Source organism: Pristis pectinata, chromosome 2 (assembly GCF_009764475.1).
Source record: "Pristis pectinata isolate sPriPec2 chromosome 2, sPriPec2.1.pri, whole genome shotgun sequence".
Taxonomy (NCBI): Eukaryota; Metazoa; Chordata; class Chondrichthyes; order Rhinopristiformes; family Pristidae; genus Pristis; species Pristis pectinata.
This window is the reverse complement of record NC_067406.1, coordinates 122229618-122248013: the sequence shown is the minus strand read 5'-3', so window position 1 is coordinate 122248013 and position 18396 is coordinate 122229618. Positions and strand designations below refer to the sequence as shown.

The 18396-nt window shown below is 40.5% G+C and overlaps 1 protein-coding gene across 2 annotated transcripts; it reads right to left on the bottom strand.

The window, feature by feature from the left end:
• Positions 1–3093: 3093 nt before the first annotated feature.
• On the bottom strand, positions 3094–16028 carry ucp1 (uncoupling protein 1). 2 transcript variants are annotated; one of them, XM_052037496.1, is made up of 7 exons: positions 15914–16028; positions 12528–12685; positions 12098–12305; positions 9883–10080; positions 9689–9790; positions 8296–8476; positions 3094–4037 (listed from the first exon to the last, which is right to left on the bottom strand). In XM_052037496.1, exons 2-7 carry the CDS (start codon positions 12651–12653, stop codon positions 3938–3940), a joined length of 915 nt encoding a protein of 304 aa, XP_051893456.1. In that variant the 5' UTR covers positions 12654–12685; positions 15914–16028; the 3' UTR covers positions 3094–3937. The 2 variants fall into 2 exon arrangements, with proteins under 2 accessions (XP_051893456.1, XP_051893454.1); XM_052037494.1 differs by having other exon boundaries at positions 15935–15981.
• Between the last annotated feature and the right edge of the window lie 2368 nt (positions 16029–18396).

Sequence of the window (18396 nt, the reverse complement as noted above, 5' to 3'; positions counted from 1 at the left end):
TGTGGGAGGGATGGATAAGACACCTGTGACTGGGCAAGATCAGGGTTACCATGAGGATAAGTTGTAAAGGTTATCTGGTTGATGGGGGAAAATTAGAGTGAGGATGCAAAGAAGGCAGCATAAAAGGTTGCAAAATGCAGGTCTGTAGGATATGTCCAGCAGGTCAGTCTGTGCTATTAGACAAATGGAGCCAATATCACAGATGGATTACAGCAGAAACGGCCAAATACCTGAAGTTATCTCAATGTCAGGTAGCTCACTTTCTCTACATCAACAAAAGATTTTACAGTATCACCATTATTGAATTCTAAGGGGCTTACCTTGCTTTTCACCACCACCTTGCTAAATATAGATATTTTTTCTGCTGATTTTTATAACCATAAGAGCTACAAAATATGAAAAACTTGCTATCTATTTTGTAAATATTTACTATTCTTTGCATTCACATAAAATAAAAATTTTCCATTAAAACCATTTGTTTACCATCTGCCAAAACAAACTGATACCAATTCATTTTATCCTTGTAGGTGCAGATTGACCAAAGTTTTGGATCATTATTGTTTTAGGATATTCTTTACAAATGAAACAGCTGACTCCTTTTTTGTTTTTCCTTTTTTTTAAGAATTCAGGCTTGCTTTAAGAAACTTAAAACAAAAGCAGAGGCCCCTGCGCCATATTTGCTTCATTAGCCACTGGTGAAGTTCCCAAAGATTGGAAGGTGGCTAATGTTGTTCTGTTGTTTAAGAAGGGTGGCAAGGACAAGCCAGGGAATGACAGGCCAGTCAGTCTTACATCAGTAGTGGGCAAGTTACCGGAGGGAGTTCTGAAGGACAGGATCTACTAGTATTTGGATAGACAGAGTCTGATTAGGAGGAGTCGGCATAGCTTTGTGTGTGAAAAGTTGTGCTTGAAGAACCTTTTTAGGGTTTATTGAAGAGGTAGCCAAAAAGGTAGATGAGGGTAGGGCAGTGGATGTTGTCTATCTGGCCTTTAGCAAAGTCTTCAAGGTCCCACATGGTAGGCTGGTCTGGAAAGTTATGTCCCTTGGAATCCAGGGAGAGCTAGTTAGGTGGATTCAAATTGGCTCAAAGATAGGAAGCTGAAGGTGGTTTCTTGGAATGGAGGCCGGTGACTAGTGGTATGCCGCAGGGGTCTGTGTTGGGGCCCTTGTTATTCATTTTTTTTTATATAAATGATTTGGATGTGAATGCACAAGGCTTGATCATTAAGTTTGAGGATGACGTGAAATTAGGAGTTGTTGTTGATGGTAAAGAAGGTTATCATAGATTACAGGGGGATCTTGACCAGTTAGGGAAGTGAGCGGAGGAGTGGCAAATTTTTCAATACAGATGAGTGTGAGGTGATGCATTTTGGAAAGTCAAACCAGCGAAGGACTTATACTATGTATCGTAGGGCACTGGGGAGCGTAATGGAACGGAGGGACCTAGGAGTCCAAGTGCGTAGTTCATTGAAAGTGGTGTCACAGGTAGGCAGGTTGGTGAAAAATGCATTTAGCACACTGGCCTTCATCAGTCAGAACATTTGAGTGTAGGAGTTGGGACATTATGTTGCAGTTGTATAAGTCGTTGGTGAGGCTGCATTTGGAGTACTGTGTATGGTTTTGGTCACCCTGTTACATGAAAGACATGGTTAAACTGGAAAGATTTACGAAAATGTTGCCAGGACTAGAGGGCCTGAGTTACAGGGAGAGGTTGGCCAGGCTAGGTCTTTATTCCTTGAAACATAGGAAAATGAGTGGCGACCTTATAGAAACATTTAAAATTATGAGAGGCATAGATAAGGTGGACAGTAACAGACTTTTCCCCAGGGTAGGGGACTCCAAAACTGGGGGGCATAGGTTTAGGGTGAGAGGGGAAAGATTTAAAAGGGACCTGAGGGGCAACTTTTTCACTCAGAGGGTGGTGAGTATACGGAACGAGCTGCCAGAGGAAGTGGTTGAGGCAAGTACAATAGTATCATTTAAGAAGCACTTGGATAGGTACAATGGAGGGGTGGGGTTTTGAGGGATTTGTTTCTTTCATAATTTGATAGGCAATTTTCAGTGATGTAACCTGGAATTACTGTATGCCATATGATTCTGGTTTGCAATACCAAGCTGAATTTTTCTAATGTTTTAACATTGAAAAGCATCTTGGTGCTTTGCAGTAATGCACTCAAATAAAATTTTATGTTGTGTCACATGAAGAAATAATACAGATTACATTGTTTGATTGAAGAGTAGTTTTTAAGGAGCTTCTTTGAGGGGTTTGAGGGCAAAGACAAATCCAGAGTACTATTACCTTGGCAGTTGAAAGTAATACCACTAGATGTGGAGGGATTGAAACATGGGATGCACAAGGAGCAGAATTTCAGAGGTTCTTAGCCTGGAGGAGGTTACAGAGATGGAGATAAGTGAGGTCATGGAAGGCCAAGAAACAAGGAAAACAATTTTAAAATAAATGAATCAGTAATTAGTGCACATCAGCAAAAAAACAGTGATGGGAAGGGATTTGGAGTTGTTACAATACAGGAAGCAGAGATTTTTATGTTCAAGTTTGGAAGATGAGAGGCTAGTCAGAAAAGTTCCTGTCCGGAGATAATGTAGGCATGGATGGACATTTCAGTGGCAGATGAGTTAAGGGAAGCCATGGAGGGGGTGGCAGTAAGCTGTTTTGCTGATGGCATGATTATTTATCATGCCATCAGCAAAACAGCTGATGGTTGTTACCTTAGGATCAACTAGAACACCAAGGTTGTGAAAGATTTTCAGCATACCAGTAGAACTTGATATGTCAATACATTAAATCCAGAACTTGACTCAGAACTAAACTAAAGATATCAAATTCCCAGTATCTACCTTAGACTAAGGGTTTCCATTGGCCAAAAATGCCAAGAAATAAAGAATGAGGTCATAATGCATTAAGATATAGATTTAGTAATTAATGAGAGGCATTACCACGTCACCTGCAATCAGCTAATACAATTTTATAAAATAAAGATCTAAGTACTCCATACTTGTGATGTGATTTCAAGTAAAATGTAATCAGGAATGATTCATCCAATGGATGTGCATGAATAGCCAGTCTACTTTATTACAAGCTCCCCTGTATTTTTAATGCAATAACAAATGGAGAATGACAACAACTATCATTGTGGACATAGTAACTGTTTATATACAGTAATGCAAAAGAATTAGGATTTGATTTATTCCTCTCTAAATTTAACATGGAAGATAATATACAGCTTTTTGTAAAATGTGGTTTTATTAAAACAATTCCATATAAACACTATCAAATAAATAAAACACTTATTGAATTGTAGCTAGCCAAAATTCAGTACAAGCTAACAGCAATTGCCTAGTGGCTGGACTGAAATTAGCTTTTCAAACTATGTTTTCAATATTTTAATCTTTTCAAATTGTGAAACATTGGCAGTAAAGTGCATTTTACTCAGTTTTTGTTTTGAAAGAACTTTAACCCTATCGGATAGTTTTGCTCACTTACACGGCATATAAAATGAAGATGAACTATTTGATTTTGTCCAGTCAGTTATTGGTTAAAATTGTCTAGAATGAATGTGCTTTTAAATATTTCCAGGAACATTTACATGTACAGACTTTGTAATAAAACAGAATAAGATCAAAGGAATAAAAACAGGAAATGCTGAAGGTCCCTCAGCAGGTCAGACAGCATTTGTGGGAAGAGAAATAGAGATAACGTTTCAGGTTGAAGACCCTTTGCCCTCCAACGGTTTAGGTTTTTTTCTGATTTCCAACATTTTTTTTGATTTCAGAATGAAAGGAATGTTGTTCATGGAGATACATTTCATTCAGAACCCTGCACTGAAGACATTCATGTTATAATAATACCAGTTCTCCATGTCCATGTACTTCTGCAAGCTAGGTGAAGTGCCGAATGGTCCATTGTTCTGAACAATCTTAGCTTTGTCTGACCAACATCATTGCCCTCTTTAGCTGTTCATAGGACACAAACATTACCACATTCCAAGAACCAAGGCGTAGATAAGAGGGAGCAAACCTACAAGAAAAAGATTTATCATAAATCCAGAGGAATCTGTATGTAGTGATGGATGAGCATAGGATTAGAAAATAATTGACTGCTATAGGTCTGCCAATCTTCAAGAAGGATAAAGACAACATAATGGCATTGTTTTCATGAGGAAAAGTAAAGTACTTTTGAAATAAAAATGTACAAGAAATAATACTGCCAAGAAAAGCAATAAAAATAAAATGAACGAATGGGATATTAACAACGAGAACAAAAAACTGTGAGGGCCACAGCCAACTACAAATAATACAATGCTAGAATACATGTTGGAAATTGCTAATGTGGGTTGCAAAGGTTAGGAGAAACAGGAAGAGGATTCCGGATGTGAGTTTATGTTAAGGTGTTAAAAATGAACTTTTACATTCCTGTTTCTGGAACCCTCCCAAGAAAAATTTGTTGAGGCTATGCCAATTGAAAAATTTAAAGCTTTATTACTTAGAAATTACTGTAAAGAAACAAGCTATTTGGCACAAATGGTCAGTCCTGTAGTTTGTGCTCCATTTGAGCCTCTTCCCAAGCTAACCATTATCCTATCAACATATCCTATTCCTTTCTCCATCGCATTTATCTAATTTTGCCTAAAAAGCAGCCATGCAGTTTGTATTAACTAATCCAAGTAACAGCAAACTTCACATCTCATTTCAAAATTCTCCAGTTCCTATTGAGTTGACCAGTAACTATCATATATCTATTGCCCCAAGTTACCTCATTAGTCATCTATTCTCTAGAGAAATTCCCTTGATCCTTTGTTCCAATAACTGAAAAAAATAGAGAAGGTTGCTAAAACAAAAAGAAAAGAAAAAGATTAAAAGATAAAGTTGACATATAAATTAATAATTTGTAGAAATATTTGATGGAGAATATATTTTGCTAATTTGCTAATTATTGTATGACCAGTGTCCTAGATGATCTTCAGAGATGAATAGGCAGACAAATTTGAAAAGTGGAGTGTTTCATGTGTAGCAAATCCCCTGAGCCAAATAGTACATGTTCTAAGGTGTTGAAGGTAAGAAATTGGTCACTGTGGGAGAACTGCTAATCACTCCAAAGAAATTGCAGGATTAGAAGCTGATAATGTACTGGTATTTTAAGAGGACAACAGATTTGGAAAGACAAACCAGACTAAACAATTCCATAATAAATAAAAATTGATGAAAAACACTATGATGCTGGAGGAACTCAGGAGGCCAGGCAGCATCAGTGTAGAAAAGCAGGCAGTTGACATTTCAGGTCAGGACCCTTTAGGACTGAAGATACTGCAGGTAAAGGGGAAGCCCAATATATAGGAGGGAAAAGCAGAGCAGTGATAGGTGGACAAAAGAGGGGAGGCGGGGTGGGCACAAGGTGGTGATAGGTAGATGCAGGTAAGAGATGGTGATAGGCAGGTGTGGTGGAGGGTGGGGGGGTGGGTGGAGAGCAGATTCACCGGGGGAATGGGTCAAAGGGAAGGAGGAAAAAAAGGGGGGTAGAAAAAGGAGAGAGAAGCTAAGAAAGGGAAGAAAAGAAGAGGCATGGTTGGGGGGAGGGAGGGTGGGAAGGGGTGTGGGGATTACTTAAAGTGGGAGAATCCAATGTTCATGCCATTAGGCTGCAAGGTTCCAAGGTGGAAAATGAGGTGCTATTCCTCCAGTTTGTGCTTGGAATTCTCCTGGCAGTGGAGGAGGCTGAGGACTGACATATCTGTGATAGTATGGGAGGGGGAGTTGAAGTGACTGGCAACAGGGAGATGCAGATCTTATCTTCACCCACTCCCACCCCCCCATACCCACCCCCAACCATGCCCCTTCTTCCCTTTCCTAGCCTTTCTCTCTTTTTTCTACCCCTTTTTTCTCTCTCCTTACCTTTGACCCATCCCCCAGTGGATCTGCTCTCCCCTCCTCCCCCGCACCTGCCTATCACTATCTCTAACCTGCATCTATCTATCACCACCTTGTGCCCACCCCACCTCCCCTCTTTGGTCCACCTATCACTGCTCTGTTTTTCCCTCCTATATATTGGGCTTCCCCTTTTCCTATCTTCAGTCCTGAAGAAGGGTCCTGACCCAAAACGTTGACAGCCTGCTTTTCTCCACGGATGCTGCCTGGCCTGCTCAGTTCCTCCAGCATCATAGTGTTTTTCATCTAGATTCCAGCATCTGCAGTCCTTTGTTTCTTATCAATAAAAATTGCAATAGTTCACTTAATTTGTAAGATCCAACTTGGAGAATTGCCTACAAAGCAAAAAACAATAAAGTGGTTGAAAATGGGTCAATCCTGCCAACCAAATGTCACTTGCATCTTTTGAAATGCTAACAGATCAACTAGGTAAGTTGTTGAAATTTCGAGGCCATCATTGACAAAGTTCCACAGGAAAGATAATTAGTTCAATCAACTAGCACAGTGATTTGGGCTAGAAAATGGAATAAGGTAAAAACACAATTAGGAAACACAAAACAGGAAGTACTCAAGAAAGAAGGAAAATTGTTTGATTTCCTCTAATCCTAACCCTAAACTTCCTTTCATTCAGAGTGCTGAATATTTTTGGATCCATTCACCAAACATCGATGGCTGTTGTAAAGGAATGAGCTCTGTGAACTGAGTACCATGTAACCATATTTCCATATGACATAGGAGGACAATTTGGCCTTTTGATTCTATGCCAGTTTGCAGAGCAATCTTATTCCCTCATTAATTTTCCCTGTACCCATTCCCATTGTCTCCCACCGCCTCCCAGATTCTACCACCCACACATTAGGGGGCAATTTACAGAGGCCAATTAGCCCACCAACCTGCACATCTTTGGGATGTGGAAGAAAATTGGAGCACCTGGGGGAAACCCATGCCATTAGAGGGAAAATGTGCAAACTCCACATAGACAGCACCAGAAGCGAGGATTAAACTGGATCATTGGAGGTATGATTTTAAGGTTAAGATTTTTTAAGATTTATTTATTAGTTACATATGCATTGAAACACACAGTGAAATGTATCTTTGCATAGATTGTGCTGGGGGCAGCCCACAAGTGTCGCCACGCATAGCATGCCCACAACTTCCTAACCCGTACATCTTTGGAATGTAGGAGGTACCTGGAGCACCCAGAGGAAACCCACGCAGACACAGGGAGAACGTACAAACTCCTCACAGACAGTGGCTGGAATTGAACCTGGGTCGCTGGTGCTGTAGGAGGTACCTGGAGCACCCAGAGGAAACCCATGCAGACATGGGTAGAACGTACAAACTCATCACAGACAGTGGCTGGAATTGAACCCGGGTCGCTGGTGCTGTAATAGCGTTATGCTAACTGCTACACTACCATGCCTGCCAGTAATCCTTGCTCACTCTGACTTTCCTCAGTTTATAAGGGTGAACTTGACATATCACACATGTAGTGATTTAACTACTTTCTCAAGTGATATTGGCCAGTTCACCACAAAACCTGCAGTTTATATTTAACTGAATGCCACTTCTTACAATACATATGTTCTACACTGAGTCATAAGGGGGGTCTTGTAACAATAATTTGGTGAAACTTTATTCAGTTTAAAGATATATTGTTGATACTTCAGAAGCTATTTATTACTTATTTTGTCTCTTTAATCATATGGGATATCTGTACAAGGAACACAATAGTAAAGGGATGCATTTTCATGAACATTCCCAAACCTTTTCACATTTTAGACTTGAGTAAGGTTTAAAAAATTGGTATGTCCCACTGCTTCTGGGATGGCCTTTAATGCCAGTTTCTCAAAATTACCCTAATAAATTTCTTTCAGTGCTAATGCTAAAGTTCTGGCCCATATACTTAACAAAGCTGGTTTTGTAAGGTTTGATTAAAATCAAGTGAAAATCTAATGTGCAGACTTTCTCTGTTTGCTGGTTGAGCCATTTTAATTCAGCCAAAGCAGGGTTTTCCAGGTTTTGATCCATTCCTGTACTTATACTAAGTTATGTGGTTATCCAGACCAACACAATTAGATCTTGGCACCCTTACATTGGGGTGGAGAGGAAAGTTTATTTAGCTAGTGTTCCTACCCCTGCTAGAATTGTGGATTGATTCTGGTATGAGAAAATTAAAGTTCAGTTGTATAAACCCTGTATTTGAATTGCCTATAGGGCACCTGGGTCCCTATACAATTATCATCCAGAAAGGAAAAGAGAGGGATAGAATCAGTCGAACAAAGGAGAATCAAATAACACAAAAGCAAGAATGTATACCCTACTGCTAATTAAGTTGAATCAGATGTATTTACCCTTTGTAAAAGGCTGTTGGTCCTTCTTTAAGCAGCATAGTCTGGGCACATTGTAGTGCACTCTTGTATTGTCCAGGAGCAGAGTTCATGTATCTTGTCTTTATTACATCAACAGGAGAAGCTACCACTGTTGCACAAAATCCTGCACCAAAGGCTGAGAGGAAGTGGCAGGGAAAGTTATCTGCAAGTTGAGATAAATACTTATCAATTCCAGAATCTCTATATGTATTAATGAGAACATGAAATTAATTCCAGCTTATACTTTCAATGTAAAGAATTTGAAGGGTTGTGGTAATGTGTATGGTATGTCGAGGTTTCTGGATTTTGAAATACAGAAAATTAATAGCTCTGCAAAATCACATAATCAAAAATTCTGGTGGAATTATAATCAGAACTTTTTTTTGATGCAGGGGTTTCTTAAATGAAAATTTGTATCATCTGATGTGTGGATAATTTTATTTGCTGATATTAAACACTACCTAAATATTAATGCTGTAAGAGATTTAATAGTTGGGGGGGTGGTGGTGAGGAGTTCACTGTGTTCATATTCTGTGGTCTTATCATTAAAGATTTGTTATTGAGCCAAACTGTACACATAGTTTATCTTTGAAACAGTTACAACCTATAGGCTTTTAAACACAAGCTCTCTGAAATAACCAAGTAATACAGGGAGCATTAAACTTGGAAAAGGGTGATTGCACCTGATGATACTCTTGATAACATTTTGATCTATTGACACACAAAATCAATGTGGATTGTTTATTCATTGTCTATTTGCCAGGCTGTTAAATGGACACATCCGACTGGTATACTGCCTTAAAAGCCTAATAATGACTCTGCAAATTATGCTGGGAAATCTCTGTGCAGGGTTGGGTGGTAGTTGACTGAGCATGAATACAAATTCAAGCTAAATAAAAACATGAGGAGCCTGCTTTTTCCCTTATTCTCACATTTTCTTTTAATCCACCAGTGTAAGTTTGCACTTTTCACTTCTGATATCACTCTGATGATGCTTACAATTTTTTTTCATTCTTAAAACACAATCCAAAATATAAAATACTCTTCTTGATTTAACTGGTATTGAGAGAAGAGTTAATGGACTTAAATAGAATAGTCTTCCCTGCATGGATTTCTTCATAGTTCTTTTTCTGGAACAGTAGCAGTAAGGACAAGCTACCCACTACCAACATTGCACTTAAATTATTGCTAAAATTAGCCAGCAGCCCGAAGTGTAATCCACGCATTCACCTTGACCAGTTTGTTCATGAAGCAGACAACTATAATGTGATACACTATGTGTACTTCCTTGCACTTGTTTAATAAAAGCACAGGTGAAAGGAGAAAAATAAAACCAGCATTAAGTTTGCCAAGAAGATCAAGGCCGTCAGCCCACCTGTCAACAGTTTGTTCCTCAGAATTGTCTCTTTAATGATGTCATAGGTTACAAGCTCTGAACAGTTGACAATGGCATTTCGAGCAATGTTAGGGCATGTTCCTAAGGGAAGACAAACAAGGTATGACTGATGTAACTGAGATACCACCAAATTCACAATAAGGCAGCTGGATCAATATTGCTGTCATGTGCACCTTTCCAAAGTCCTTGAACTCCCTCTGCTTTGAATATTGATTTATAGGCCTGAAGGGTTCCATTGTATCGTTTCTGAACACCCTGAACGTTCCCCTGTGCCTGAAAACGAACTTTAACCACATCCATTGGTTGAGCCAGTGCCACTGCAAGTCCTCCTGTCGTGCAAGCTGCTAGTGTGGAGGTACCTATACTGGTATCTGTAGGGAAAGATGGGATTAATCAGTATATCAGCATTTCACTCATCACACTAGGACCAAACTATGTCTAGAAATGTTTTTTTAACAAACTATTTAACAGTAAAAATCTTTGTGTTATTCTGTAGCAGATATGATTACCATTGTTTATATTCCACATTTCAAAGCTTGCAGAGGGATCTGGACCAAATGGAAAAATGGTCCAGAAAATGGCAGATGGAATTTAATGCAGACAAGTGTGAGGTGTTGCATTTTGGAAGGAGAAATCAAGGGAGGACATACACAGTAAATGGTAGGACACTGAGAAGTGCGGAGGAACAAAGGGATCTGGGAGTTCAGATACATAATTCCCTGAAAGTAGAGTCACAGGTAGACAGGGTTGTAAAAAAGGCTTTTGGCATCCTGGCATTTATAAATCAAAGTATTAAGTATAGGAGTTGGAATGTTTTGGTGAGGTTGTATAAGTCATTGGTGAGACCAAATTTAGAATATTGTGTGCAGTTCTGGTCGCCAAACTACAGGAAGGATGTCAGTAAGATTGAAAGAGTGCAGAGGAGATTTACAAGAATGTTGCCGAGTCTTCAGGAGTTGAGTTACAGGGAAAGACTGAGCATGTTAGGACTTTATTCCTTGGAGCGGAGAAGAATGAGGGGAGATATGATAGAGGTTTACAAAATGATGAGGGGCATAGACAGAGTTAATGCAAGTAGGCTCTTTCCACCTAGATTAGGAGAGATAAGTACGAGAGGACATGGCTTTAGGGTGAAAGGGGAAAGGTTTAGGGGGAACATTAGAGGGAACTTCTTCACTCAAAGAGTGGTGGGAGTGTGGAATGGGCTGCCATCTGATGTGGTAAGTGCGGGCTCGCTCTTAACTTTTAAGAGTAAATTGGATAGATATATGGATGAGAGAGGTCTGGAGGGGTATGGGCTGGGGGCAGGTAGATGGGACTAGCAGAATAATGTTTCAGCACAGACTAGAAGGGCCGAATAGCCTGTTTTCTGTGCTGTAGTTTTCTATGGTTCTATTTTATTTTAATCTTTAAAATGGCTAACATCTGTTTCATACTAAATGAAATAGAGCACAGCATATTTATTTTCAGTCATTAAGTATTTTGCACCCTCTAGATACCTGCACATTCACTACTTATGAATACATTTTCCTGAGATATTTGTACATTAACGTTTAACAGGCTTCACTGGAAGATATTTGTGTCAACTATCTTCCACCGCAGAATATCTATGTACACACTCAGTTACCTTTCTTCCACCTGACATCCCCGTGCACTCGCCACTGTGTTCACTACTTTAAACTATGCCATGATTCTAAGAACTTGCAGGGTTACAAGGAATGAGCGAGAGAATAAGAATGACTGGATTATTAGATAGAGAGCTGGTATAGACTCGATGGGTCGAATGACCTCCTCCTGTGCCTTGATAATTCTATGATTCTAAATGTGTGCACTCAGTCACTTTTACCTGAGATATTTGCACATTCTCTGTTAACTTTCTACTAGAAATGTTTACATATTCACACCATACTAATTATCATCCACCGGGCATGTCATACCCTCACTCGGGTTTAAGTAGCCTTTGCCGCTGACGCATTTATGCACTCATTACGTTGTGCCTTGTGATATTTATACTAAATCTTTGTTTCAACCATAATAGAAACGGAAATTTGTTTTCACCCCTTCACTCTTATCTATCGTCTACCAATGTTATTTGTGCAGGCACTCGCTGTTTTAATTATCTTCGACCCTCCATGATATTTATAAGCGCTTTGTGTTAACTATCTTTCCCACTGAGAGATCTGAACATTCATTCCAGTGCTGTCTTCACCCTGTGATTTGTATTCATTCACTCATCGCGTTAACTACTTTGTACCATAGAGATATTTCAACGCTTATTTAATATAACAACAATATATTTTATGGTCGTAGTTTGTATATATTAAATCCAGAGTTATTTTTCCAATATAAATAGTTGTTTAATATTTCCACTTCCTATTTATTACTTACGTTCATTCCCCCTGCTGTAAAACTTTTTGACAGAATCATACAGTCCGATTCTTATTGAAGCGAAGCTCATCTGTCTCTGAAGCCCAGCCACCAGTCCACTGTACAAACTCCTCGGTCCCTCTGTTCTGATCATTGTAAGCACTGTCCCCACAGCCCCGCGGTATTTGACACTTTTGGATCCTTGGCACTTTGCAGCTTCTCCTTGAATCTAAACCAGATACGTGAGTTACTTATAGACAACGAGAACAAGTTTCAGGTTGGTAGAACTCTAAAGCTCCAATTAATGGCAAATTCTCTAATTTTAGTCTCTCTCTAAAGCTAAGAATTTCATTTCTTTATCCAGACATATACAATTGGTCGAAAAACGAGTTTCCAAATACACTTTAGAGACAACGTAAATTAACATCGTTTTGTTTCCTCTACTCGTTACCTGTAATCTAACTTTAGCCGTGTCTAAGGGGAATGTGATGAGATCGGCGATGCAGGCTGCTGTACCAGCACTCAGGAACTGCACAGCAGGAGTTGGAGGAACGACGGACGGTTTCAGCCCCACCATCCTGAACAAAGACTGCAAAACTTTGCAAAGTCCTAGGGAGAAATAATGAAGTCACGTTGTTGACTACTCAGGTTACAATCTTCCTGATGTAGGTGAAGCATTGTCTTCAAAGGTTCTTTTTTTTGCATTCATTACACTTAATTTGAACCAAAACAAACTGTTCTATTTTACATATTATACATGTCCCTTTTCCCTTATTTAATTAGTTTTACATCGACCATAAATCCATGGAAAGCTCCAGCACCATATTATTCTCTATTAAATCTACCTGCTCCATAATCCCACCAGACCCTCGCCATCCACTTCCTGAACACCAGAACATATGATTCCACAGCCTGAGGTATGCCCTGCCACCTTTGTTGGTGACAGCTCGGCGTTCAACACCATCATTCCCTCAGTACTAATAACCAAACTTCAAAACCTGGGCCTCTGGACCTCCCTCTGCAAATGGATCCTTAACTTCCTTATCAGGAGACCACAGGCAGTGCAGATCTGCAATAACACCTTTCCTCGCTGACTGTATTGCGGAGGGTTGTGGTTGTCACATGGCAGCACTGCCCATTACCTGGTCGAAAGACACACCACTGCCAATCAAGGTTTGGCTCCACCCCGCCCATCGGTGCACACCTGACCATTGGTCCCTTTAAGCACCTTTGTACTTGGCCTCGGGCCATTGGCCTTTTTGTACTACCTGGGCTGGAATCCCCAGCCCTCCAGCACTATAAAGAGTGCCACATGTGCCCAGTTCATGCTCTTTTGACTGCTCTGAGGGATTCACCCTGCTTCATCCCAGACCAAGGAACTGTGGAACGGCACTGGAGAGATCGTTGGTAAGGTGTGCACTGTCAGTAGGGTTAGGAGCATTCTGGTTAGTATCCCCAGTTGCATAGAGCCGTGTCTGCACTGAGTCAAGGGGTGTAACCTGTACCCAGTTCGTTGTGTGTGCGTGTGTATTTTACCCTTGTTGCGATTTTCCCATACTCGCTATAACCGGTGCGCGTGTGTGTGTATTGTTCCCGTTACCTTTTCCCCGCCTTTGTCTTTGTAAATAAATCATTTGTCTCTAGGACTGTGTTCAGAGTCCTTGTCCTCTGAGACCTCGAATCTGTTTCACAACACTGACTATCAACACAGGCACACCTCAAGGATGCGTGCTTAGCCCACTGCTCTACTCTCTCTACACTCATGACTGTGTGGCTAAGCACAGCTCAAACACCATCTATAAATTCACCAATGACACCATAGTTGTTGACGGAATCACAGATGGCGATGAGGAGGCATACAAGAGTGAGATAGATCGGCTGGTTGAGTGGTGTCACAACAACAACCTTGCACACAACATCAGCAAGCCCAAGGAACTGATTTTGGACTTCAGGAAGAGGAAGTTGGGAGAACACACACCAGTCCTCATTGAGGGGTTAGTGGTGGAAAGGGTGAACAGCTTCAAGTTCCTGGGTAACAACATCTCAGAGGATCTATCCTGGGCCCAATAACTGATGCAATCATGAAGAAAGCACGCCAGTGGCTCTTACAAATTTCTACAGATGTGCAGTGGAGAGCACCCTGACTGGTTGCATCACCGCCTGGTATGGAGGCTCCAATTCACAGGTCATAAGAGGCTGCAGAGGGTTGTGGACTCAGCCAGCTCCATCACGGGCACAACCCTCCCCACCATCGAGGACATCTTCAAGAGACAGTGCCTCAAGAAGGCGGCATCTATCATTAAGGACCCTCACCATCTGGGACATGCCTTCTCGTTACTACCATCAGGGAGAAGGTACAGGAGCCTGAAGACCTAAACTCAATGATTCTGGAACAGCTTCTTCCCCTTCTGCCATCAGATCCCTGAACGATCCATGAACCCATGAACACTACCTCACTATTCCTTGTTTTTGCATTATTTATTTATTTTGTAATTTATAATTTTTTATGTCTTGCACTGTACTGCTGCTGCAAACAGCAAATTTCACGTCATATGTCAGTGATAATAAATCTGATTCTGACCTCTTTAGACATTGGTACATTTTAGCATTCCCTAATGGAAATGCTAAATCCCTGCAACTAGACATGCTACATTTATTGTATTTCAAAAATAATTTAATGCATTAAAAAAAAGTTGCAAGAATTTCAAAACAGTGCCTGGTTTTCTTTACATTCATAGTGTCAAGCCAATATATTCATAGTGTCAGTTTCTATGAGAAAAGCACCAATGCCACGCATGTAGCCTCTTTGAACAATACACCTTCAGGTGTTTGTGGGGCTGTTACACAGGACCCAGCCCTTCAGTGCCCAATGGTGACAGGACCTAAGATTACATTCCTTCCCCACAAAGCCTTTGCATTGGCTGCACCAAGCTGTACTGTGCCCCTTAGCATGTCCTCCTGCAGCCTGGAATGTGCCAGGCAGCAGCAATGACTTGCGGACATCTCGTTGTACTGGAAGACCAACAAATTTTGGGTAAACTAAAGTGTGCATTTCACTGAGTTGATGTTCTTACAGCAGCACTTGACGTTAGTCATGCTACATTGTAGTGCTTGGGTAGAGGGAAAAGTGCTTTACCACAAGCATGGAGGGAAAATGACAAATCCATTTACACCAGGCCATCCCACATTTTGGTGCCAATGTCAAAATTCAGGTAAGCTGCCTCTTGGTCACAAAGACGTAGGAAAGAAAACTATTTTTTTCAAAGCACGTCCTATCAATAGCAAGAAAAACTGCAGTTTTGGAGTAATAAGTTGCTGTCAACTGCAAAACATATTATCTCAATTATCCTGGTGGATCATTCACATGTTGTGAACAAATCAGAATCAGAATTAAACTTTTACATACTGTGAGTATTTACCAAGAGCTTAGGTTGCAATGTTTGCAGTTTACATAGGCATCCATCTGGTCTCCTGGATTGATTTTATGGATAATTGTGATTGTTTTTATTATTTTGTTAACATTCTAGTCCTGGTGGGGGTTGGGGCAGAGATTCCCTTCTTATAAAGTCATAATTTTGTTCATAAAACGCGTTTACAGACAGCACACAGAAGAAACTCCATCATGGCACTGAAAGCACATGTTAAAAATCATTGCTTTAAAGATCTACCCTCTAACCATGTCATTTAGCCCATTTGTAAACCAACCACCAAGAACATTACAGCAAGCTTTTAAATCCTTGGAATAAATAGTCTGTTCACTTAAATTAAAATACTAAATAATTGCATTGAAGAAGTGTTACTCTCGCACTCCAATAGAAAGTAATAGTAAATGTTTACCTTAAAGTATTTCAAAAGTACCTTGAGTGGATAGCTGCTTGATTGCACTGTTCAGCAAGGAGCAAATCTCGGAAAAGTTCTTCCACTGCTCTCTACAGGTACTGCTACTGACCTGGGTTTTGTGCAGTTGCTTAATCCTCAGCAGCTCAGATGATGGGCCAAAGTACAGCCAGAAATGACCGTTCCTAAAGGGGTCATGTGCTTAGATAAAATGATTGTAGCCATTTCTGCCCACTTCAGCCTTGGAGTTTCGTCACTATTTCACCACAGAGGCTGACAACAAGCTTGGTTTACGACTTGTAATTTTAACCTTAAACTTGCAGACAAATTACCTCAATGTTCCAGGACTTTGGTCCTATATGGAACAAGCATCTTGCGAAAAAAAGGCGGGGCAGACAGCAAATGTTATCTTGAAGCTCTTTCCTGAGATGTAAAAGTCAGCATTTTCTGCAGTGAAGGAAAACTGCATCTCAAGATTTCACAAGCATTTTTAATGTTTATTCGCCAATAAGGTGATATGTTATCTCAAAACAATTTTATGATCTGCTTGTAATAAATTAAAGATCCTGCGTGGAAGATTGTCAAAGTCCATAGACTTCTCAAACTAAAAAAGTCTCTTCGACACAATTAAGTTACAAAGAGAAAATGAACAAACATAAAGACCCAGGCACAAGGAAACCAACGTTTCATCGAATGGCCCAAAAAGCAAAGCTGGAAATCTGAAATAAGATCAGAAAATTTTGGAAATGTACAGCAGCTCAGACAACATCTGTGGAGCAAGGGAAAGAATGAAGGTTTCAGGTTGACGAAAGGTCGTCAAACAGAAACATTATTTCCCTCTCCACAGGCTCCTGACCTGCGGAGTAACTTCCAGCGTGTTCTGGGTTTATTCCATCATATTGCATTTTGTGGAATTAAAAGTAGGATCAGTTTTGAGCTGAGTGTGGCGGTGCAGCAGTGTGGTGGCGGTGACCTAGGGGAACCCCTCTGGTGAGTACCGCTTGCTCCCAGCTCCGGATCGGGCCGGCTGTGATCTGGGGGCGCGACCTGACGGACCAATGGCTGAGAGAATTCCGAGGGGCTCGGTCCAGGGCAGCCAATAGTCAGTGGGACCTTTTGACGTTCAGAATGGACGCAACCCTCGCCCCTTGCTGCGTCATCGCATGCAGCGGTCCCTCGGCTGCAAGTTTCGAGGGTAGACGGCACAGTTCACTGAAAGTCCTTGGCCACAGCTGGTCAAACATTGTCTGCGTTTACAATGTACTTTTATGCAATGCAATCAAATGCAGTAACACTACACTAGTAACCGAAACTGTTCCTATTTCTGCCACCGAGTATTCTCAGTGAAATATTGTGAGCAGCATGCATCAAAAATTTAAAAACACTGGCAGCTGATTGCAAATTCTGCTGCAAAAAGCTGACACGTTTTATTTTTAGTTTACTATGACAAAGTCGCAAGTAAATGTAGAATTGCAGAATGCTCTTATCAGAATTTTCAGAAATCCTTTTTATGGCCTTTTGCAGCTTGATTACAGGCCAAATGTTCAATCTTATTACGTATAGAGAACAAGACGCCTCTCATTATTCCTGAACCCGGCTCATCACAAAGAGCCTTGTTCTTGTGTTACTGTAAGACGTAAAGATATGTTTGATTGAAAACAAAATGCAACAGGCGGCATTACCACAGGAAAGAACTCTGTACTAAGCATTAGAAATAGAAAGTTTAATTAAAGGCGTGTGTTGATTTTTTTTTAGAACAATTGCCTAAAGTATTAGAAATACTCAGAGTTTGGCTAAAACGTTCACCCTTCATTAGGATTTGCTTCAAATATGTCTAAACCTTTTTGATAATTTTATTTTAATTAACACCAAGTTATCTGCTGTCATTTTACCTCATTCAGGGTCGATTTAAATTACACTTTTGTGATTTCAAACAAATATTAGAAGTCCTCCCAGGAAATTGGGTGGAGGAGATGGGAGACTGGGGTGAATGGGCTGGGAACGGTGGGGGTGTCACACGCATAAGGTCTTTATTGAACTCAGTGGTCTTCACTTACAAATCCTGCCTTGACATTTCCTGCACCCAAAGCCACTTTGCATGAATGCAAGTCGCAGTAAATAATTGCCAGCTCAAAATACGGCTTTTCAGCCATTCTTTTTCAGCTGATAGAGAGGTACGTAGTTTCAAAGATCATTTGCTTACCCCTGCTTACCCCAGAGAAGCATAGATAGAGTAGATCCGGTATCTTTTCCCCAGAGCTGAAATGTCTAATACTAGAGGGCATGCATTTAGGGTGAGAGGAGATAAGTTCAGAAGAAATGTGAGGGGCAAGTTTTTCACACAGAGTGGTGGGTGCCTGGAATGCGACACCAAGGGTGATGGTGGAGGCAGAAACGATAGAGGCATTTAAGAGGCTCTTAAATAGGCACATGAATATGCAGAGAATGGAGGGATATGGACCATGTGCAAGTTGAAGTAATTG